The sequence below is a fragment of the Microcebus murinus genome, chromosome 20 (assembly GCF_040939455.1).
Source record: "Microcebus murinus isolate Inina chromosome 20, M.murinus_Inina_mat1.0, whole genome shotgun sequence".
Classification (NCBI taxonomy): domain Eukaryota; kingdom Metazoa; phylum Chordata; class Mammalia; order Primates; family Cheirogaleidae; genus Microcebus; species Microcebus murinus.
In genome coordinates this window covers 3,304,868-3,327,926 of record NC_134123.1, presented here as the reverse complement: position 1 = coordinate 3,327,926, position 23,059 = coordinate 3,304,868, and the positions used below count along the sequence as shown (strand labels likewise).

Here is a 23,059-nt window from a genome sequence, read left to right as displayed (position 1 = left end):
CTCATCTAATTCAGCTCTTTGATTTTACAGAGCAGCGGTCCCCAACATTTTTGGCACCAGGGACAGGAACCATGGAAGATAATTTTTCTGTGGCCTGGTGGGGTGGGCTGGGTGGGGAGGCGGGCTCAGGCGGTCATGCGAGCAATGGGGATCGGCTGTAAATACAGACGAAGCTTCGCTGGCTCACCTGCCACTTGCTTCCTGCTGTGTGGCCTGGTTCCTATAGGCCACAGACCTGCACCAGTCCGCAGCCCGGGGGTGGGAAACCATAGTTATAGAGGGAACATGAGTCCTAGGCAAAGGAGATGTCTTGCTCACAACCACATCGCTGGCTTTTAACAGGTTGGCTTAGAACTGGAATCTAAAATAGGAGAGGGGAGAGAGCGAAAGGGAAGGCAGGCAAGCAGTAGGGGCTGGGGATAAAGGCGTAACCCCCAAACCGGGTCAGCATGGTGTGCTCGCAGCAGGGCAGATGGGTAGGGGGTGAGATAGGCCGGCCCTCCGCGCAAGTCTCTGGTGCCTGGCCTCCCTTACTCGGTTCCTTCCACACTGCAGCAACTCTGAGTAGTATTAGGGCAAAACTGTCTCATTAGAGGAAAGAGGAGTTTAGTTTCCTGACTTAATAGCTGTGTTCTTTGCCAAATCCTTGGTTGCCAAATGCTTTGTGGTCTGCACTGTTCTCTAGAGAGAAACTTCTCTTCCAATATGAGGGTCTCAGTCCCACTCGGTGGCATTCACTGAAATGCTCCCCTCTGCTTTCTCCCACACACATAAATATACTTCAGGGTTCTGGGTGCGTCTGTTCACTATTGAGAACGGACCAAGTACTTCCACGGACACCATTTCACATAAATGCATGCCATAAGATTGTGTATAGGTGCTAGGGATGGCTGAGGTTTTGCTCTGAGCTCCTTGACAGTTAATGCAAAGACGGAACAGGTGTATTACAAGATTGTTACGAGCCAATCATTTAAAGAAAAAGAGTAGTTGTTAGCAATTGCATGTTTTTCCTGATCCTGAGAGTGGAGAGCAATCGTCCACACGTGTGAGGCTCAGCTCAGCTCTCTTGGTCAACGCACATGCTCGGGTCTATAAGCCATCAGTGGCGGAGCTGAGGCCAGAACCCACATTTTCTGCCTCTGAAAGCTTTTTGTGTTTTATTACAGGGCTTGTTCTCTAATTGTTACATGCAGGTATTTCTGGTTCACTAATCCTATTATTGCTTTACTTCCACTTACTATTTTAAAAGTCCAGTCAAATTCCAAATTACTTTCCAAAGTCGTGTGATGTCAGCTTTGTTTGGTTTTCCGCCTATATCTCTCTCCTTAGTTCACTAAGTGAACAAACAAAATAAGAAAGCCAAATCCCATCTTTTAGCAGACACTTTGGTGTACTTTCCAACAGACAGATTCAAACAGCAACTCCTATTTCTCATGAAATCCTGCTAAATTTTATAAACAATAGCTACAGCTTATTGTTTTAAATTATTATTCACAAACAGTAGCTACAGTTTATTGTTTACTATATTTAAGGCATTGTGTTTAATCACTTCAGTTAGATTATCTAATTTAAGCCTCAATTGATTTACAATACTTTGAAGTTAGTGTTCTCATTTTGCAGTTGGAGAAATTGAAATTTAGAGACTTTGAGGTCACATCTGATTCCAGAGTTCCTACTCTTAGCCACTACATGCTTTGGCTCTATGCAATTCTGCACCCTGATTTCTGACTGCTTCCCGCAGCCTTTGTGCTGGTATTTCTGTCTTTGTCTCTGTCTGTCTACCTCTGTCTCTCTCTATATATACAAACACACACATATATAGAAACACACACATACACATATATATACACACACACACACACTTTTTTTTGAGATTTTAGATAGAGCTTCACTTTGGAATAAAGACCTCATGGAGCCTCACAGCTGGGAAAATTCTCTTTCCTACTGAGCATTAATTTCCTCTTGCCACCAAGAAGCTCCACAGGTATTTGGTCACAGAGACTCAATATATGCACTTCTAGTCATTTACAAATGATGTACAGTAAATGCATGTATTGGGGCTCAGGAAATGATATCCCAAAGTGTGGCGCTTGGCATGCTGGGTACTGTGAACTAAAGGGGTTTGGAAGGCCTCAGGAACAGCCTCAGAGGCAAGTTCTCTTTGACTTTCTCTTCCTCCCATCTTTCACCCTTCTTCTTGTCTAAAGTCAGTCATAGAAACCAGAATCACTCTTCCCCAAGTTGGGTCATAGAAACCCTCCCCCAAATCAAGTCATAAAACCTAAAAAGAGTACTCTGCTTTCCCCCACCTTTCTGTGGAGGAGCTGACCATACAGAATTCTCTGACCTGCCTTGTTTAACAGTGAGTCATAAGACGCTCGTTCCAGGGGGTCCTGCCCTATACCTGGGAGGAGGATGTCAAGCAGAGAATCATGGGGTTCACAAATTTGGAAAGGAGAGCTTTATTTTTATAAAAGGCTGCAGCCTGCTGGCGTCCATCTTGCAGGCTGGGAAGCTTAGCCTCTGGTGGAAGCCGAGATGGAGCCCCCGCAGGGCGGGGAGGCCAGACGGGTTTATGCTGAATGGGTTAGCTAAGCAGACATATGCAACAGGCTATCGGAGGAGCTATGGACACTCACAAAGGGGTGGCAGACACATGCGTAGTAGGCTAGCATGAGTGCGACATGTGTCCCATGCTCTCCTCGGGGCAGAGACTTCACACTGAAAGGTGTTTCAGTTAGGCCCCACACATCGAAAGCTGAAGCACAGCACACAGGCCCCGCCGCCGCGGCCGCCGTGGACTGGCCCAAGCACTCCATGGTTGGTGGTCTCGTCTCAGGAAGGAAGGCTGGGTGACTGTCGTGCCAAAACCACAAAAGAGAGGGAGTCACGAGGATGGCTGAAACCAGCAGTGGAGCAAGTCTTTCCAAAGGGCTGGTTTCTGTTTAGCCCTTAGGAAATAAGGTGTGTCCGACCCCTCATCTTGTCCCGGCTGGGAGCTTGGTTTTTAAGGTTTCTCCAGGGTCCCCTTGGTCAAGAGGGAGACCTGTTTGGTTGGTTGGTTGGGGGCTTTGGGATTTCATTTATTTTTTGTTTCAGCATATTACAGGGATACAGACGTTTAGGTCACATGTATTGCCTTTACCCCACCCGAGTCAGAGCTTCAAGCGCGCCCAAGCCCCAGACGCGCGCACCGCACAGCCGGCAGGGGGCGGCCGCCGCCCGGGCTGGAGCCGAGCAGCCTGGCGGCTTAAGGCACCCGGCGGGTGTCCCGCCCGCGCGGCCCGACGAAGGCCCTCGGTGTCCGAGTCGTCCTCGAGGGCCCGCGTTCGGAGCCTAGAGGCCCCTGCAGGACAGCCCGCGCGCGCCGCGGCCCGCTCGCTCCGATGGGCCCTGCGGGGCGCCGAAGGGCCGGGGTCGGTGGGGCGCGCGCTCGAGGCGGCGCGCCGGGGCACTTCCGCGTGCGAGAGCGGCGCCCAAACCGCCTCCCGTCGGGCCGGGTGACAGCGGGCGCGAATGAGGCCCTCTGGTCTGGAGACTGATCCGCCCGCCCTCGCCGGCGCGCGCCCTAGCGGAGCACAGAGCAGGAGGCGGTGCGTTCTCAGGGACAGGTGCCTGGGATTCGGGTCGGGAAGCTGGGGTGCCGGTCTCAGCCCGACCCGCCGTGCAGGGCCTCCCGGCCCGGCCTCCCGGCCCGGCGCCACGTCGGGAGGCGCTCCCTCCGCGAAGGCGCGGGCGGCGGGGCAGGGCCGCGCGCTGCGTAGCTGTCTCTGGAGCGCCAGCCTGGCCGCGGGCCGACGGCGCCGCGCCCTTTAATGTGGGCGGAGGAATGTTGGCCCCGAGTTCCCCTCCGTGTGGCGGGAGCGGCGGTTGAGTGGGGCAGTTGGGGACGAGCCCGGCAGGGGGACGAGAGAAGCCGAATCTGCGGGCTTGGGGAGCAGGAGGCCCGGCAGCCCGCCACGCTCGGCTTCTGACCCCTCCTGCTCCGCCCCTGTCCTTAGTGCCCCTGTGAGCCCTTCCTGCCCAGGTAAAGCCCTCTCGCGGCAGTTCTGGCCCTGCTGCTCCGCCCTGCCCTCGGGATGTGAGCCTTTCCTGCCCAGGTAAAGCCCTCTCGCGGCAGTTGCAGCCGCCCGGTCTGAGGCCCGGTCTCCCATCCCGGGCAGGCTGCGGGGCGGCTGCCCGTGCGGGAGGCCGCGGGGACCGAGGGCTCCCGGAGGGCTGGGGAGCATGGCACCTCCATTGTCGGAGCCCCTGATAGTGTAGAAAAAGTAGAAATACCAAGACAGGATTTCAAAATCTGTGATCGATGAAAGCCTATACTGAATAAATTAAATCTTTTCACACATACACACACACGGAGTACTGTTCACAATTTAATCATGGGATTTATACCAAAAAAAGACCTTAAATCCATGGAGCATTATACTGTGTGGTTCTCATAGGTTTAAAATGAGATTTCTCATCTTTCTTGACTCACATCAGAACATCTCTGTGACTAAATGGGTGACCTCATTTGAAGACACCATCACAGGCCACCATTTTAGGCCCCTTGGAGACAGCAGGACTTGGCCAAAGCACCTGCACTTCCCTGTGTGCACTTCCTGCTCCCCTCTACTCCTCCCCTTCCTCCACCCCCTGTCCCCAGCTACTCCTCCCCCATCCCCTGGTCCCAGCTACTCCTCCCCTACCCCCTGTCCCCAGCTACTCCTCCCCCATCCCCTGGTCCCAGCTACTCCTCCCCTACCCCCTGTCCCCAGCTACTCCTCCCCTACCCCCTGTCCCCAGCTACTCCTCCCCTACCTCCTGTCCCCAGCTACTCCTCCCCCATCCCCTGGTCCCAGCTACTCCTCCCCTACCCCCTGTCCCCAGCTACTCCTCCCCCAACCCCTGTCCCCAGCTACTCCTCCCCTACCCCCTGTCCCCAGCTACTCCTCCCCCATCCCCTGGTCCCAGCTACTCCTCCCCTACCCCCTGTCCCCAGCTACTCCTCCCCCAACCCCTGTCCCCAGCTACTCCTCCCCCATCCCCTGGTCCCAGCTACTCCTCCCCTACCCCCTGTCCCCAGCTACTCCTCCCCCAACCCCTGTCCCCAGCTACTCCTCCCCCATCCCCTGGTCCCAGCTACTCCTCCCCTACCCCTTAGCCCCTGCGCCCTCACCACTCCCACTCTTCCTCCTCCTCTGGCTGCCCCACGGGTGTGCTGGGGACGGCCACTGGAGAGGCAAGGTGCTTTCCCACAGCACCCTCTGAGCTGGGGACGGGGCAGGCCTGGAGAAAGGGCTGTGCGAGTTGTGGGGAAGATCTGAGACCCTCAGATATTGGTGGTTTGGGTGGCTTTGAATTAAGAATGGATTCATTAAGAAAGGAGTCGGACCACAGTCTCTTATCTGGCCAAATTGTTATGATTAAAGTTGTGTCTACTTAGCTGAGGCGGGGGAGTCCTGACGAAGGGCTGCCACCACAGGCACCAAGGCAGACTGGGAATCCAATTCTCACACACGGAATTGTTGATTTCCTGGGTTAGACGGGGCAGAAATGGAACGTAACAGAACAACGTGGGTAGGTGTGGAAAAGTTTCTTCTTGAGATGCCCTGTGGACATCGTTTGTTCTCTCACTTTGGATAAAGACAAGGATAGAGAAAACGGTTCCAGGAGGCACTATAAAGCAAACAACTGTGCAAACGTGATGATAAATGCCAAGGGACCCAAAACCCCAGGAGAAGGGAGGCAGTAAGGAGCGGTGGGGACCTTGACAAACTACAGCATGCATACTCTGCCCAGACGCGGCTGCTCAGTGCAAGTTGACTCCATATGCCACGTGGGCATATGGAGCTTGATTGTTTGACAAAAGCTTTTTTGACTTTTTGACTTTTGTTTGACTTTTTTTTGAGAAATATAATATCTCAAGTTTTGAGTATTTTCCACAAATTGAAAAAAATTTTAAAAAGTGTACAGGCCAAAAATAAAAAATGGACCTGCAAGTTTTATATGGTCCACAATCCACCAGTTTGTGTCGTCTGCTCTGAACACAGTCCTTGCTGTTTCTGCCTGTCCAGTCTGTCGAGGTTAGGTTGGCAACCCCTGCCTGCAAGCTGCGGGTGCACATACGCTCTGCGGCATTTCTTAACCACCCTCAGGTGCTCTGAGTGGAAAAAGTCATGCCAAAAACAGAGTCATGATGGCTGCAGGGGCCCTGGCCTGGCCAGGTGCGGTTTCCTCCCAGTTCTTCTCTGCCCTTTCCCCACCCACCCTGCCCGTGACTTTGCAAGCAGATTGCTCACCCCAGGCAGCTCCTTAGTCCTGGCAGAGGATGGCGTGACAGACGGGATAGAGACGTTAGCCAAAGCAAGCTTCCTGATTTAAAAAAGTCTCATCCGCACAGCCGCTCCTGGGGCTGCCAAATTTAGCAAAGTGCTATTCCAGCTGCAATGCTTCCAAGCTGTCTTAGGTAATCATAACTTTGCATCCCCTAGGAGTGCTCGAAGAAAGTACATCTTAGCCCCAACCTCCTGTGCACTCTGATGATCCCACCAGGCCAGGGAGGCCTGGCCTCCTGTGCCTGACATCTTGGACTCAGGACCGTTGAGATGATGCTCATGGCAGCCTGCTGCCAGGACCATTTGCCATTGGAAAAGTGAACCCAAAATAGAAGTTATAGGTAAGAATTATCCACCAGTGATGAGTTCCACCCCGTGACAAGGCAGTTGAGTACCTAGGGCTGGGGAAAGCTTAGCCTGGGTATGAGAGAAACTGCAACTGGGTGGCTGGCGGGTCATTGAAGGACACGGTGACTGTCCTCCAGAATCCGCGGGCATCGGTGCGGTCCGCGTGCAAGTGGGGAAGTGTCCTGGGGAAAGTGCACTTCATTCCACAGAGGGAAGCATGCAGCCCCTTTAGGGCTGTTTCTTTGGAAAATATTTAAATTTTATTTTGAAATGATTTCAAACTTATGGAAAAGTAACAGGAATAATGCTAAGAAATCTCAACTACACTCCACTGAGATTTGCAAACTGGTATTTTGCCACATTTGCTCCAGCATTCTCTTTCTACGCATCATTATTTTTTTCCCGACACATTTGAAAATGATAGTAAATTGCAGACATTTCCCCTATTATCCATAAAAACTTCGGTATGTATTCCTTAAGAATAAAGACTTTCTCTTGTATAACAATTATCAAAATTATTATCAAATTGTACAATTATCAAAATCAAGAAATTTACCTTTGATATAAGATTATTATATAATCTATAGTCCATATTCAATTTTCACCAATTGTTCCAACAGTGTTTGTTATAGGAATTTTATTCTTCCTGGTCCAAGATCCAATCCAGGATTGAGTATTGCTTTTAGCTGTCACGTCTGTTTAGGGTCTTTTAATCTGGAACGTTTCCTCGCCTTTCTTCATTGTTCGTGGTGTTGACATTTTGAGAGCACAGGCCGGTCCTGTGGAACGCTCCTCTGGGTTTGTCCGGACTCCCTCACGGCTGCGGGCAGGCACGAGTTTCCTGCAGAAAGGCTGCGTCAGGGTGTGTGACAGCAGGCGACTGGGGCTGTTGGCACAGCTTGTTGAAGCAAGATGTGGTTGGCCAGAGAGAGATTCTCGCATGAGAAGCTGTGTTGCCATGTCTCATGTCTTCTTGGATTCTTTAAATTCTCGGCTTCTGTGATTCTTTCTCCCCAACGTGATTTCAGTGGCGTTTCTGAGCAGATTGTGAGCTCTTTCTTCTTCATCAGCTAATGCACTCTCCTACCTCTGCTTTGCCCAGGTGGCGGAGGATGGGGTAGTGGCCCAGCGGCCAGGGGGAGGTCATGGCAGCTGGTCAGGGGCTGCAGCTGACCACCCGCCCACGCGTGCCGGGGACAGCGAGGATGAACGTGGAGAAGCAAGGTCGTGCCCACAGGCGGTGTCGGTCCTGGCTTCTCTCCTCCCGTCTCCGTGGCCAGGGGTGGGGTGCGTCCCGGAGCCGAGGACCTGTGCGAGGGTGAGGGGCCAGCGTCTCCACCTCTCTCAGCCTGAGCGTCCCTGCCGGAGCTCACAGCCGCCGCCTCCCGGCAGCGGCGCTGGTGCTTGGGTGGGGGACGCTGCGGAGGGTTTCTGGCCAACAAACACGTGGGGGTCCCTGGGCGAGGCTCTCCAGGGGCCTCTTGCCCAGGACCAGGTTCCCCTCACAGCCGTGCTGTGCAGGTGGGGGCCACGCACGCCCCAGCCTCAGCCAGAAACCTGGGCTGGGCTTTTTCTCAAACTCTTCTGCTCTCCCCTCCACTCTTTTCCAACCACCCAGCAGTACCCCCGCCCTTCACCCTCCTCACCCGGACCAGCGGCCGCTACACCCTCAGAGCTCTTGCAGCACAGGCCTGCGTTTCTCAGCGCCATTAGCATAGACAGCCCGGGTTCAGGGTTGCATTCTTAAAATTGTGCTTAACTATCACAATACGATGGGAGGATCCCTGTGTAATTTCTGGATCTTGTTTCCCTATCCCCAGAAGTAACCATCATCTTGAATTTGGTATATGGCTTTCCCACTCATTTCTTAACAATAAATTTCATTGTTTGAAGGTGGTTTTAGATTTACAAAATAATTGTGAAGATAGTACAGAGTTCCCATGTACCCCACACCCGGTTACCTCCAGTATTAACATCTTACATTATCATGGTCTATATATTATAATTAATGAACAAGTATTGATACACTGTCAACCAATATTTATACTTTGTTAGATTTTCTTAGTTTTTATCCAACATCCTTTTTCTGTTCCAGGATCTCTCCCATGATAGCGCTTTACGTTCAGGCTCCTCTTGGCTGTGCTAGGTTCTCAGCCTCCCCGTTTTTGATGACCGTGGCAGCTCTGAGGAGTCCTGGCCAGGTATTTTGTAGAAGTCCCTCAATCAGAACCATGTTTTTCTTATGATTAGACTGAAGTTATGGGTTTGGGGAGGAAGACCACAGGTGAAGTGTCATTCTCATCGAGTCATATCGAGGGTTTTACTATCAGCATGACTTGTCCCTGTTGATGGTGATCTTGTTCACCTGGCTAAGGTGACGTTTGCCAGGTTTCCCTTGTTTTTCCCCTTTTCCGTACTGCACTGTGCTTGTGGAAGTATCACATTGTTGTTAATTGTCTCTCATGGAGTTGTGAGTTGACGATTCTGATACTGCTGTACATGAACACTTAATTGAACAATTAAGTGAATAGGTGGCAGGTGGGAAGAGCTGGCTTTCTCATTTTAGAACTGGAGTTTACAGATAAGCGGGGGTGGGGTGGTGGTGGTAGCGTTGGTGTGGTTGGAATTATGGTTATTATGGTAATGGATCAAGGTTGGGGGATCTGTATGAATGCATGGTTAGCTTAAAATAGATACAGATGGTTACACCCAGAAATATTTATAGACATGTGTTTATACACTAGTTAACATACATGCGTATGTCTCCTCGCTCTGTCAGCTGAGAGGGCATGGAGGCAGCCGCACACCAGTAACAAAGAATAAACATACCTATCACCAGGATCTTGGTTTCTCATGTCATTCCCTAATAAAATTCATTGTGTACTTGGAGTGCATCAGTACTTGGAGTAGTGACATTTTACTGCAAATATAGTTATTGGTAAATAAAATATATCATTGATTTGAAAGTATGTGAACTTTATACAAATGGTACCAGAGTGTATGTACTTTTCTGCAACTTGATTTTTTTCTCTCTCAATTTATCACGTGTGATATTCATACAGGTTGATATGTGGATTTAGTTCATTCATTTTTAGTGTCAAATAGTAAAATATTGTATTCACATTATACAATTTATCCATCCATTTTTCTATTCATGGATGCTGAAGATATAAGAGAAGCTGCTACAAATATTCCTGGATATTTTAACCACTTGGGCGCTCCCGGCCGGCCCTGCCCACAGCCGCACGCGGGCCGGGTCTGCGCTGCGGGACGGGCCGGCTCGCTCCTGCGGGCGAGGAGCGCTTGGCAGCACTGACGGCGGCTTCACTACATGGGCAGCTTTCCTTGTCATGGAAATCAGAATAGGTAACATATACACATGTTTTCATTACATTATTTTTAAATGTTCACAATTTTATTTTGATAAAAGAAAAATTAGAAAAGTCCTATCACGGCTGTCGGCTGCAGTCGACGCTCGGCCGTGCGCCTTCATCTGTGGCTGCTGGCTACAGCTGACGCTCGTACCAAAGTGGTTCAAAGATATTTTAAATGAGGTTCCACCCTCTGTGGACTGTTCCCTGTGTTTTGTAGATTGAACTTCAGCGTCGACGCGGGTGAGCACGAGGTGAGGGAGGCTAGCACGGCGGGGGAGCCTGGGAGGAGAGTGGAAGGGAGCCTCGAGCTTTGTGTCCACTCTGTATGTGACTGCTCGAACATGCAGAATGTCTCTAGGGCACGTAGATAATTAAGAGGATAACTGCTGCCTGTGTTAGTAAGATGATTTTTAACTTGTCTAGGTAATGCCAAATTGCTTTAAAAATTAGTTGCTCAATTTATATTCCCATCAGCAGGGTTTAAAAGCTTCTGTGCTCCACACATATGCCAAGACTTAACATTTTTAGGCTTTTTAATAACACATACGTGAAGAATGAGAAAGGGCTATTATTGTGACTGTGGTTTTAATTCATACTTCTCTGGTACTTAGAGATTAAGCTCTTTTAACTTGGGTCATCTGTCAATTGCCTTTTGCTCACTTTTACAATTATTTGTCCTTCCATTATTGATGTATTGAGAATTCCTTATAAATTCTGCATACTAATTCTTTGCAGTTAAATGCCTCACATTTATAGTAGCATGTTGCTTCTCTTAAAAATTATGTCTTCTGATTAATAGTTATAATTTCAATGTTGTAAAATATGTTAAGCTTTTACCTTGGACTTATTTTTTGAATTTGCTTTAAGAAATTCTTCCCTATCCTAAGATCATATACACATCTCTCTTTTTTTTTTACTTTTTACTATAAAAGTAAATTTATTTTTACTATATTTACTTTTTACTATAAACATGGCATTCCTTTTCCACCCTTCTACTTTCAAGGTATGTGTGTCTTTATATCATCTGATCTTGTTTTTATATTCAGTCTGATAGTCTTTGTTTAATTGAAATGTTTAGTCCATTTATATTTAATGTAATTATTGATATGGTTGGGTTTCAATTTATTGGCTTGGTATCTGTCTTCTATTTATCCCTCTCTTCCTACTTGCCTACATTTTGGTTAATCTATTTAGTGTTTCATTTTATTTCCTTGATTGACTTCTTAGCTTTAACTCTTTTTTTCAGTGTTTTATTTTTCCTAGAGCTAACCCTATATTATAATTTACTTTTTAATGTGTGTTATTTCTCCCCTTATGGGGAGAGGACTTTTGTCTTAGACTTCTCTCATACTCATCATTATTCTTTCATTCAACAAATATGTATTGAACACCTATAATGTACCAGGGATTGTGTTAGGTATTGGAAATATAGTTGTGAACAAAACAGGTATCAAGCCCACAGTCTGGGGAAATAGAAAAGTAAGTAGGGAAGTGTTCCCAGAAAAGGAAATGTCTGGACTGAGCCTTGAAGGCTGAGCAGGAATTGGTCAAGTGGCAAAAGGGATTTTAGACTGTCCCAGGTTGTGACAGTGGTGAGTGCAAAGACCCCAAGGCAGGAGGAACTGGCAGTTTGTTCAGTGAGCGGTCAGACTTTCAGTACGACCAGAGTGTAGTTAGATGGTGCAAATGGAGTGTGAAGTATAGAGGGGTGCAGGCTGGCCAGAAATGTAGGAATCCCTGTTTTTTAACTTCTCACTGAATTAGGAATCTGGAGCTGCGTCTGTGGGATTCGCATTATTAATATACATTAATTGAATGAAGAAATTTTGAGCAGAACTACTGCCTGTAAAACATGTGCCTCCTCCAGCTGACAATAGTGCTTCTGTTTTCACTTTGGGAGATTTATCTTTTTGAGGTGAAGACACTTTGATTTTCAAATGTTGTTATAAAAAAAACCAAACTGTATTATTCCAGAGGAGTACCTCTTGTAATGTAATATCAGCAAGGGATTTTGCAGGGTTATTGGAGAAAGGAGGGACCAACCGTTTCCCTGTGCCTAGACGTCCCCAGATGAGGGCGTCGCACCCATTCTCTCTCCACTCTTGAGTAAGTCCTTTCTGCCTCTGGGCCTCTGCTTCCTCTTCTTTATAATGAGGCATTTGTGAAAGATTGGGTATGGGGACACTTTCAGCCCTGCCATGCCATAGCTTTATTAGCCATGAGGAGTCGCCGTGTGGGCTGGACAGACATGCCGAACAGCGTCTGCTCCACCTGGGTTGCCGGCTGTCACTGGGGCAGTGGTCGCAGAGCTGTGAGGCCTGTCCAGATGTGGCTGGTCCTGAGGGGGGCTTTGTGAAGCTCTCTCGGGCTGCTGGATGCCGGGGTGGACGGGGGCGGATGTGCACCCTCCTGGGCGCCTGCCAGGATCTGAAAGAGGAAGGGGTGCGAGTGCGGCAGCCTCACTCTGGGTCACTCTGGGACAGCAAAGCCATTTTCCTGGGGCTCTTTTGCTGGCTCGGGACTCAGCCTTGGCCACCAAGCTGGCTCCCAACGGAAAACTCACCACAGGTTTTTCTGGTCTCGCCAACCCAGCATGGCAAAGGAAGAGGAAGCAAGAGCTAAATGTCCTTATTAGTAAGGAAGCCTCAGAGTGGAGTGAGGGCATAGGCTCCCCCATGGATGTAGCAGGCCAATTGGTGAAGCCAGTTCAGAGGGGTCAAAGCAGGGAACCGGTCTGGGTGGAAACGGGCAGCCTGATCCCATTCCAGATGTCTTCATCTCTGAGGACGCCTTCCCCATCTCTCCGCTGTAGACTCAAAGTGTCTCTAGGCCAAGAGCCCGGGGCTCTGGACTGCCACCAGGATGGTGGGTGAAGGCGCCTACCTTATCTCGGATCTGGACCAGCGAGGCCAGCGGAGAACCTTTGTGGAGAGATATGACCCCAGCCTGAAGACCATGATCCCAGTGCGACCCTGTGCAAGGTAGGTCAGGAGGACTGAAGGGAGAGCCAGGGAACAACCTCTGGGAAGTTCCAGCCCACCGAGAGAGTGGGCCCCAACCCCTCCCCCTGCGCGCCTCCTCTGCTCTGTCCACCGCCCGCTTCGCCAACAGCTCACTTCCTGCCTCCTCCTGTCTTTCGGAGAGAGGGAGGCAGTGACTCCTGTTTAAGGAGAGCTTTCCACGTGCCAGGACTTGTCCGTGTGCTTTACAAACGTCTTCCCATTTACTCCCATTTTTTTTGAGACAGTCTCACTCCGTTACCCCGGCCAGAGTGCCGTGGTGTCAGCCTAGCTCACAGCAACCTCAAACTCCTGGGCTCAAGCGATCCTCCTGCCTCAGCCTCCTGAGTAGCTGGGACTACAGGCATGTGCCTCCATGCCTGGCTAATTTTTTTTTCTATATATTTTTAGTTGTTCAATTAATTACTTTCTATTTTTAGTAGAGACGGGGTCTCAGTCTTGCTCAGGCTGGTCTCGAACTCCTGAGCTCAAATGATCCGCCTGCCCCGACCTCCCAGAGTGTTAGGATTACAGGCGTGAGCCACCGAGCCTGGCCTTCCCATTTACTCTTCACAACCACCCTGGAGTTTCTGTTGTTATCTTTATCTGATAGGTGAGGAAACTGAGGCATAGAGATGTTAAGTAAGCGGCCTAAGGTTCACCAGGTAGCCTTTGCTTTGTAACAAATTGCCTCAACACTTTGCAGCTTAAAACAATTGCCACTTGTTTAGCTTACAATTTTATGGGTGACCCATAAATTAAAGCAACTTGGGCTGAGGGCCGCCGGCTGGTTCATTCAGTCTCGACCCGCTTGCTCAGGAACCTGAGGTCAGCAAGGCGGCTGTGCTTTTGGGCTTGGCCGGCTGCTGGCTGTGCAGTGGGTGACTGGGCGCAGGGTGCTCACTCCAGCAGCTCTCAGGCTTGCTCGCGTGGTCGGGGGCCTAGGCTTTCAGAGGTCTCCCCACTGCACGCTTCTTTCACTGCATTCCATCGGCCAGCACGGGTCACAAGTCAGCTCAGATTTAGGTGTGGGGAAACAGACTCCACCTCTTGATGGCACGAGCTGCAAGATCACGTTCCAAGGGGCTGGATACAGATGGGGTTGAGAGTGGGGCCATTTTTGAACTCCAGGACAGGAACTCAGGCAGCATGATTTCCAAACTCACATGCTCCACGTGGCGTTATATTGTAATGTTATGTATGTTATCAACGTTATGTTAGCCATACCATTATAAAATCCTGCCTCTTCTGCATAGAAAGGGCCCTGTTTCTTGTTTTCTGAGCAATAGAAGGCCCAAGTGACATCTCTTAAGTAAGGTGACACTGCACTACCCTTTCCCAGCACCTCTGGACCACAGATAGGCATGTGAGCCCTCCACAGCAGAGGTGAGGCTGCAGGGTGAGGAGGCATGGGCTCCTGTCCGTAGGCACAGGAGACCTCTAACTGCCACGGTCTTGGCTCAGTTCACAATTGCTTTTGGAGAGGCAATCCGGGGTGTGCTTAAGAGAATGATGGGGCCCTGGAGGCTGCCAGCAGTGAGTTTGCGTTCTTGTTCTGCCACTTACCAGTGTGAGCTGTCTTTATATTTGCAGCAGATGTGTAAAAGTACCCTCACCTCGCTGAGCCTCAATGTTTCTGTCTATGCAGTGGGATTATAACATTACCCTACCGCCCAGCTCACAGGGTTGTTGTGAGGACTAGATGAGGTAGTGCATGACTTTGTCATGGAAGCCGCCTTTTAGGAAACTTTGACGATGCACCAGGCACATGGTACCTCATTAGTGTGATCTTAGCATGGGTTCTCCCAAACGCAGAGCCTCAGCCTAGACTCTGGGAGCAGTAGCTCATTTGGGAGGTGACCCCCAGAAGCAGGAGGGAAGATTCAGAGGGAGCAGGGAAGGAGGGAGAGGTCGCGTGAGCTGTGGCCGCGGTGCCGCTGCCGTGGGCAGACCCGTCCTCCTCCTAGGAAGTGTGCAGTTTCCCCCCGGACGATGTGAGGTGGGGCCTTACCGTGGGCTCCCGCACCCCAGGAGCTAGGGTTTGCCCTGGGGCAGTACCCCCGCACTCATGCTCCTGGAAAGGCTCTGAAAGAGAGGAAGAGGGACGGAGACACACGGGCGGGCACAGCGCGAGAGCCCGCCGAGGTCGGGGTGCCACCGCTGCACACGGAGCCCTGCAGGGCCCGGACACACGGGCTCGCGGAGGTTGGTAGATCAGACTCTGTCTCTTTTATTCTGTTTTAGATGGTTTATTTCTCTTGCTCTTCCTCTTCCTCCTCCTCCTCTTTGTCCTGCTCCCATCCTCTTCCTCTTCCCTCTCTCCTTTCCCCTCCCTTCCGCCCCCTTATCTTTCCCGCTGCCTGACGGCTGATGCCCATGCGGCTCTTCACGCACTGCCCACCAGCCCTCACGGTGACGGTGACTGTGCCCAGCGCTCGCCCCCTGGGCAAGGCTGTGCCTGGTCCCTCTGGCGCTCACCCGGCAGGCCTGCATTTCCCCGCTCACCCAGTGGAGCGGCGCCCTCTTCCCACGGGGGGGGGGGGGGGGGGCTCAAGCACTGGCGCCTGTCCGACCACCGGCTCACGGGAGGACGCCCTGGGTTTGTGGCACTCACCCAATTCCCTCCCGGCCAATTCCAAGCAGCAACGCGACGTCCCTGGAGGAAGGCTGGGAAGAGGTGTGCAGCCGCAGTGCCTCGCCCTGTCTCCCTCGCGCAGGGGACATGTGGGTGTGCTAGCCTCAAGGGCACTCGTCCCATAGAATAATTAGCAGTGATGAGTTTTGAGTGTTATTACCTTTGCCTGTAAGGTAATTTCTTTAAATGTATGTAACTTGATTTTGAATATTGGCTATGTTTAACAACTGACTTGCAAAATTACTGAAAATCTAACAATCAGCTCTCGCTGGCTGGGCCCAGCATATCTTTGCTCAAAGCACTCACGGATGCCACTGTCGGGTTCTGGGAGTGTCGGGTTCTGGGAGTGTCGGGTTCTGGGTTCTGGGAGTGTCGGGTTCTGGGTTCTGGGAGTGTCGGGTTCTGGGAGTGTCGGGTTCTGGGTTCTGGGAGTGTCGGGTTCTGGGTTCTGGGAGTGTTGGGTTCTGGGTTCTGCGAGTGTCGGGTTCTGGGAGTGTCGGGTTCTGGGAGTGTCAGGTTCTGGGTTCTGGGAGTGTCGGGTTCTGGGAGTGTCGGGTTCTGGGAGTGTCGGGTTCTGGGTTCTGGGAGTGTCAGGTTCTGGGTTCTGGGAGTGTCGGGTTCTGGGTTCTGGGAGTGTCGGGTTCTGGGTTCTGGGAGTGTCGGGTTCTGGGTTCTGGGAGTGTTGGGTTCTGGGAGTGTCGGGTTCTGGGAGTGTCGGGTTCTGGGTTCTGCGAGTGTCGGGTTCTGGGAGTGTCGGGTTCTGGGTTCTGGGAGTGTCGGGTTCTGCGAGTGTCGGGTTCTGGGAGTGTCGGGTTCTGGGTTCTGGGAGTGTCGGGTTCTGCGAGTGTCGGGTTCTGGGTTCTGGGAGTGTTGGGTTCTGGGAGTGTCGGGTTCTGGGTTCTGGGAGTGTCGGGTTCTGGGTTCTGGGAGTGTCGGGTTCTGGGTTCTGGGAGTGTCGGGTTCTGGGTTCTGGGAGTGTCGGGTTCTGCGAGTGTCGGGTTCTGGGATTGTTGGGTCTGCATGTTGCTGTGGGTATTCCTGTGGTTAAAAATCCAGGCCAGGGAGAGTCAGGGCGATGACCCCAGCGCCCTGGCACACCAAGCACCTGTTGTCTGTAGGTTGGCGCCCAACGCGGTAGACGACGCGGGGCTGCTCTCCTTTGCCACGTTTTCCTGGCTCACGCCGGTGATGGTTAAAGGCTACAAGCACACGCTGACTGTGGACACCCTGCCCCCACTGTCACCATATGACTCATCTGACACCAACGCCAAAAGGTACCAGATTTGCCTGGGTCACCTCTGGAGAGGAACCACCCTCGGGAGGGTGCCCCTAAGCCTGTTTGTATGCTCCCCAATTTCCCCAAAGTGGTAATTGACACCCATGGGTGCTGGTGACCCTTCTCAGTGGCTGCTCTCTGAGGCTTAGGCTGGACTGCCTGGACTTCTCAACCCAGTCTCTGGGGAGGGGAGGGGAGGGCTGGGCAGAGTAGGGGGCCGAGGGGACTGGTGGGCCAGTGACAGCCCTCGGCTTGGGGTCATCCGTCCAGGCTGTTGGCCTGCGTGTAGGAGCGCTCCATTAGGACAGAGGCTTGCTCTGTGCTGACCAGAACCCGCCTGGGGTACTTTACAAACTGTTATTGGACTTTTATATCACAAAATATATTTTGGTCGATTCAAATGAAACTGCCAATATTTGACAATTTTGACTTGTAAAAACGTAAATGTCATTGGTCCAACCTAATTCATATTCATTATAAAAGTGTTAAAGCAAGAGAAGTGCAAGCAGTGGAGCTCTCTCTCCCGCACTTGTCCACTCCCCAGAGGTAAGCTCTGCTAAAATGTCAGCGTCGCTCTGTCTGGAATTTTCCTACTCTGATTAAACATGCCCTGGGCTACCATCTTCTACAGATCGATACTCTTCTTCCTCCTGACTCAGGTCATGTTTTCAAAAATTTAAACAGAAAATGAAGCATACTGTATAATTGTTGATCACTTTGCTGTTTTCAGTTAAGGGTTTATAAAGACGTCCGCTTCATTCTTCCCGACAGCTGTGTTGAACTCTGTGGCTCTGATGACCTATCATGTTGTGAGCAGTGGGGGTGTCCTGGGGGTGTTAGTCATGCCTTGTAATCGCTTCTAGAGTTGTACTTCCCCTCATCTGTGCCCTGAAGAGACCTCAGCCCGTGGTAATTTCCAAAATCTGCACTCTGGAGACAGTTGCCAGGGAGCGCTGGAGAAACCTGCAGTGCGCCGGGAGCCCCGCCCAGGCTTTCCCTCCACCCTCTGGCTGGAGCTTCCCCGCCTGACTGTGTGTTTCCTGCCACCTGCCCAGCGTGGCTCAGACCTCTTCTCTCCCCGCTGTGCTCGTGCCGGTGATCTCCCCGCCTCTGAACGCGCAGGCGCAAGCACGGGCTAGCGCCTCCAGGGCATGTCTGTCTGCAGCCCGGGCCTCCCTTCCAGGCCCGAATCCGCGTGCCCCTCCGGCTGCACAGCCACACCTGGACGCCTCACGAGCATGTCATACCTGAAGCTATGCCTGTTCTTGCTCCTCAGCCCCAGCCCGACACAGTTCTCCTCCTCTTTCCCGTCTCCGTAAACTCCGTCCGCACAGGCGGTCAGGCCAGGACCCGGGTCCACCCTTCGCCCCTCTCCTTCCGTGGCTGCCACTCCCCACCCACCCACTGCCCCCTCCACGCCACAGCTCTCCCCACAACCCATCACCCTCACAGCAGGGCCGACTGATGGAGAGCCATGCAAAATGATCTTGTCACATCCGCTTAAAAACCTGTGGTGGTTTCCTTTGTGCTTGGAATGAAACCCAACCTCCTTACGAGGCCCTGAGGTCCCCTGGGCTTGGGGCCTGCCTTGCTCCCTGTGTCAGCCCCTGTCCTTGGCGCCCCACTCCTGTCACTCTGGCCTCTTTCAGATCTTTGCAGTGCACAGAGTCCTCTCCGCCCTGGGGAAGACTTTTCTCTGAGCTTCTCTCTTGCCCCTGACTTCTTATCAGAGCTGCGAGTGTGGCAGAGATGGGCAGACAGAGGAAAGGAAGGCCTGGCAGGTGCCCAAATACCGCGTGGTCATGCCGGCTTGTGCCTAGGCATTGCCCCACCCTCCTGGATCCCAGCTGCCCAGGAAAAGAAGAAAGGAGAAGCGGGGGTGTTTGTCGGGGGACTGCTGCCAGGGAGCAGGGCTGTGCTGAGCACCTTGCAAGGGTCTGCCCACCAGGGTCACATCAAACAGCAAGTGCAAGTATCAATCCCTTGTTCTCTTCCTGTCCTTCCGTTACAGATTCCGAGTCCTGTGGGATGAAGAGGTAGGAAGGGTGGGTCCTGACAAGGCCTCTCTGGTCCGAGTGGTCTGGAAATTCCAGAGGACACGTGTTTTGGTAGATTTTGTGGCCAACATCCTGTGCATCGTCATGGCAGCCATAGGGCCGGTGAGTCAGGGGCCTTCCTCTGCCTTGTCTCCTGGTCCCCAGCCTGGCAAAGAATGCCATTAGTAACTTGCTCTACGAGCTGGTGAGTTTAGTGCATTGTCATTATCTTTGTGCTCCTTGGGGGCGAGTTTTCACACAGCTAGTCCTTGTCAAGCACAGCAGCAGCCACCACAATTAATTAAAAAGTTTGCCTCATAAAGTCAGCTTGCTGCCCTTATCTGAGGCCTCCCGTGCCCCCGCCCCCGGCGCCCCGCACTGTTTTGCAGACGGTTCTCATCCACCAGATCCTGCAGCAGGCGGAGGGCAGCGCCGGCAGCGTCTGGGTGGGCGTCGGCCTGTGCACGGCCCTGTTTGCCACCGAGTTTGCCAAAGTCTTCTTCTGGGCGCTTGCCTGGGCCATCAACTACCGCACGGCGATCCGGCTGAAGGTGGCCCTCTCCACCCTGGTGTTTGAAAGCCTGGTGTCCTTCAAGACCTTGACACACCTCTCTGTTGGCGAGGTAAGCTGGGCTGGAAAAGGCTCGGACTGGAAGAGACTAGTCCTGAGCGTTTTGGATGCATGTGAGACGCGCTGCTTGGACGGAGCGTCGGCCTCCCTTTGCTCGTCTGTGTCCTGCCCATCATGCGACGTGCCTGCTGCGGGAGGTGTCGGCCACTCAGAACACGGGGGAGTTCAGTTCCAGCTGGAGCGGGCACGGGTGACTTTGAGGTCACCAAAGCAGTAGAGAACGCACTATAGACATGTAATAAAATTGATTGACCGATGGGTCCAGTAATTCTAACTGCGTCGTATTTGGGGCACCAAAGCCGCAATAGGGACCATGCCTGCTGGACGTCAGAGCTGACCTCTCCCTAAGCCCTTAATCTTTAGCAATAAAATCCTCACCAGTTAGCCAGAAGATATTCCCTGATCCAGGGCCCCCAGTGAGTGAGCGAGGTGAAGGGCAGGCTTCTTTCTCTCGCTCGCTCTTTCAGTGCGTCCTGTGTCAGTGATGATCACACCCAGCTGCATATAACTGAGAGCCCAAAATAAAGTGGATCAAACAAGATGAATTTATTTCACCCTATGTGAAAGGAGCCGGGATTCCAGCAGGCAGTCCAGGGCTAGTACAGGGGCTTCTAGAGCCTTCCATCTCTCCTCCTCACTGTCTTAGCACATGGCTCCCATAATAGTTCAAGGAGGATGCCAGAGCTCCAGCCATCCCAACAGTGTCTCAGACGGCTGGTAGGCGGCAGGAGAGGACAAAAGTGGAGTGCCTTCCAGGTTGAGCCAGCCCCCTTCATCCCCAAAGTCCACTGAGCACTTTGGCTTAACATGGTTGCATGGCCACACTCCACACACAGGGCTGGGAAATGTAGTCTTCTAGCTGGCCCCTCACTGCCCTGAATAAGGCAAAGTCATGTTCATGAGAAGGAGGGACAGTGCCCTGGACAGTGACATGACCGTTAGGTCTTTCTTCACTGGGATTCTCAGGCCTAAAAGACTGGCCGCTCATAGTCACCCCAGAGTGAGACCCATAAAACTGGCCATAGCAGCACCCTGGCGGCCCCTCCCCCTTTAAGGCAGATCTTCTCTTCCCTCTTTACACGCCTCCACCACCTGAGAGCCTCCAGACGCCGGCATGCTCCAGTGACTTGCAGAGCCTGACCCCGTGTGCTTCCTTTGCAGGCGCTCAATATACTCTCGAGTGATAGCTATTCCTTGTTTGAAGCTGCCCTGTTTTGCCCCTTGCCTGCCACCATCCCTATCCTAATGGTCGTCTGTGCGGTGTATGCCTTTTTCATTCTGGGGCCCACAGCTCTCATCGGGATATCTGTGTATGTCATCTTCATCCCCATCCAGGTAAGGGCAGGCCTTGGCGGGGGTGACTGCTTGCGTCTGCATCTCTCGCACGCACTTTCACTGAACTGGATAGAAGGCGTCCCTGCCCACCTGGCCGCAGCCTGCACTGCTCTGAGCTCGCAGGGTGCCAGCTTTTGCTGGCACAGAGCAGTTTTCGAAGAACTTGACTGCCCTGGGGGAGGGCCATGCTGCTGCGGATTGCCAGAGTCGCCAGCACTCCCGTCGCGCTGTGGCAACCCCTGCGCTCCTGTCGCCTGCCCGACCCCAGTGGTGTCGCCGACTGGCTGTGTCAGCTGCCAACACTCAAGGAAAGGGCTGAGAGCTTTTCTTAGAACGTTTCCTGGCACACAGACTGATCCTGGGATGTTTAGGCCAACTGCAACTCAGCAGTTCTCTCTGAACAGTGTTTGTACCTTGATTTCAGATGTTTATGGCTAAGCTCAATTCAGCTTTCCGAAGATCAGCAATTTCGGTGACAGACAAGCGAATTCAGACAATGAATGAGCTTCTGACCTGCATCAAGCTGATTAAAATGTACGCCTGGGAGAAATCTTTTACTAGCACCATTCGAGGTAGGATGTGAGCAGCTGCTGGAAGAACCACTTCTGTGTAGGATGTGCTCGTCTAAGAGGTTCTTAAGGCTCCCGGGGCCAGGCATTCTAGAAGGAGGCTGAGGGGACCCCCATGGGCTGCTCTGCAGGTCAAAGGATTTTCAAAGGATTTGGAGATTTTTTTAATAGACCCAGGCATCTGTTCTGGTGAACCTGAGGGTGACTGACACATGGTTTCCCACGTGGGTCCTGGTACTGACCAGGTACCTTTACAAAAGTAATCTACTAAAACTTTGCGAGCAGGGAAAGAGGCTGTCTTAGGCTATTTCCTTGACTTAGAAGATATCTACACACACACACACACACACACACACACACACACCCCCCCTCACTGTGTTTGGGTGCCCACTGACTCAACATTCCTTGGGAAGATATGAGGATGCATTTGCAGTTTTTTTTTTTGTAAAGATGATATGGAAACTATTTCAATCAAATATAAATGCAATTCTAATTGCAGGGACATTTACATAATTGCTGACATAGACTCAGGTGGTTCCCTGGCTAATGACCAGAACCACTGTTACAGTAGTCTCTAGATCTACAGTCACACTTCTGAACCGGCCTGTAATCAGGGCTGAAGCTGTGCACCCACATTTTAGGGAGTGGCTTTAGAAAACCCGCTTCTGAGTGTGCCAAAGGCAGTGCCCCAGGCTGGGACCCCAGCAGCCCTAGGGGACCCTCTTTGAAGACCCAGAAACACCTCCTCACACTCTGAACTCACGTCAATGCCATTTAATTTGATCTGATCAAATTTGATTCCGTTTGGCTTGGTTCCATTGAACCAACTCAGTTTAACTTGTCAGCTTAATTCAATGAAGGTATGCCAAGTCCCAACTAGGAGCAAGGCCACAGGAGCCACACAAAGGACCAGGAAAACGGTTCCTGCTTTTAAGATTAAGGGGGATGGGATAACTAAACTCAGAATGGCCGCAGTTTGCTGGCTCCACCTGCAGAATATATCCGGGACCGTCTGCTTCTCCGTCCCACGCCGCCCAGTCCGGGCCAGCACCCGCTCCCTCCTGGCTGTGGCAAGGGCACCTAGGCGCTCTCCCTGCTCCCCTCCTGCAGCCCATTACACACTCTGCAGCCACGGCGACCTTTGAGAAGCTCAGTCTGAGCCTGTTTCTCCCCTGCCAGAAAATCATCAGTGACTTTTTATCGGACTTAAATTGTTCAGACTTAGGTCTTTTGAATGAAATTCAAATTCCTTCACCTGGCCTATTAGGTTCAACGTGATCCGGCCCCTGGTGACCTCTCTGACCTCATCACATTTTATCCTAACCTTTGATTATGCTGCTCAAGCAGTGTGAACCTGCCATCTGTTTCTAGAACAACGTGTCACTCGCATTCGTGCCTCGGGATCTTTGCATTTGCTGTTTCATTTCCCTGGAAATACTCTCCTGCCGCAATTTTATGGCAACGTTGTGTTGGCTTTAGGTCTTTTCTCAACATCCAAAGAGGACTTTTGGACTGCAGCCAAGCACACCCACACCCTAC

At 51.8% G+C, this 23,059-nt stretch overlaps 1 protein-coding gene across 1 annotated transcript in view; it reads left to right on the top strand.

Moving 5' to 3' along the window:
- Positions 1-3,489: 3,489 nt before the first annotated feature.
- Positions 3,490-23,059, top strand: part of ABCC12 (ATP binding cassette subfamily C member 12) — a 70,275-nt gene continuing 50,705 nt past the window's right edge. The window contains exons 1-8 of the mRNA XM_075995610.1: positions 3,490-4,100; positions 6,474-6,658; positions 12,852-13,020; positions 16,792-16,947; positions 18,961-19,108; positions 19,375-19,608; positions 20,778-20,951; positions 21,376-21,523. Of these exons, the coding sequence (XP_075851725.1) occupies positions 12,902-13,020; positions 16,792-16,947; positions 18,961-19,108; positions 19,375-19,608; positions 20,778-20,951; positions 21,376-21,523 (979 nt within the window). The 5' untranslated portion in view covers positions 3,490-4,100; positions 6,474-6,658; positions 12,852-12,901. The remainder of the gene's footprint in view (positions 4,101-6,473; positions 6,659-12,851; positions 13,021-16,791; positions 16,948-18,960; positions 19,109-19,374; positions 19,609-20,777; positions 20,952-21,375; positions 21,524-23,059) is intronic.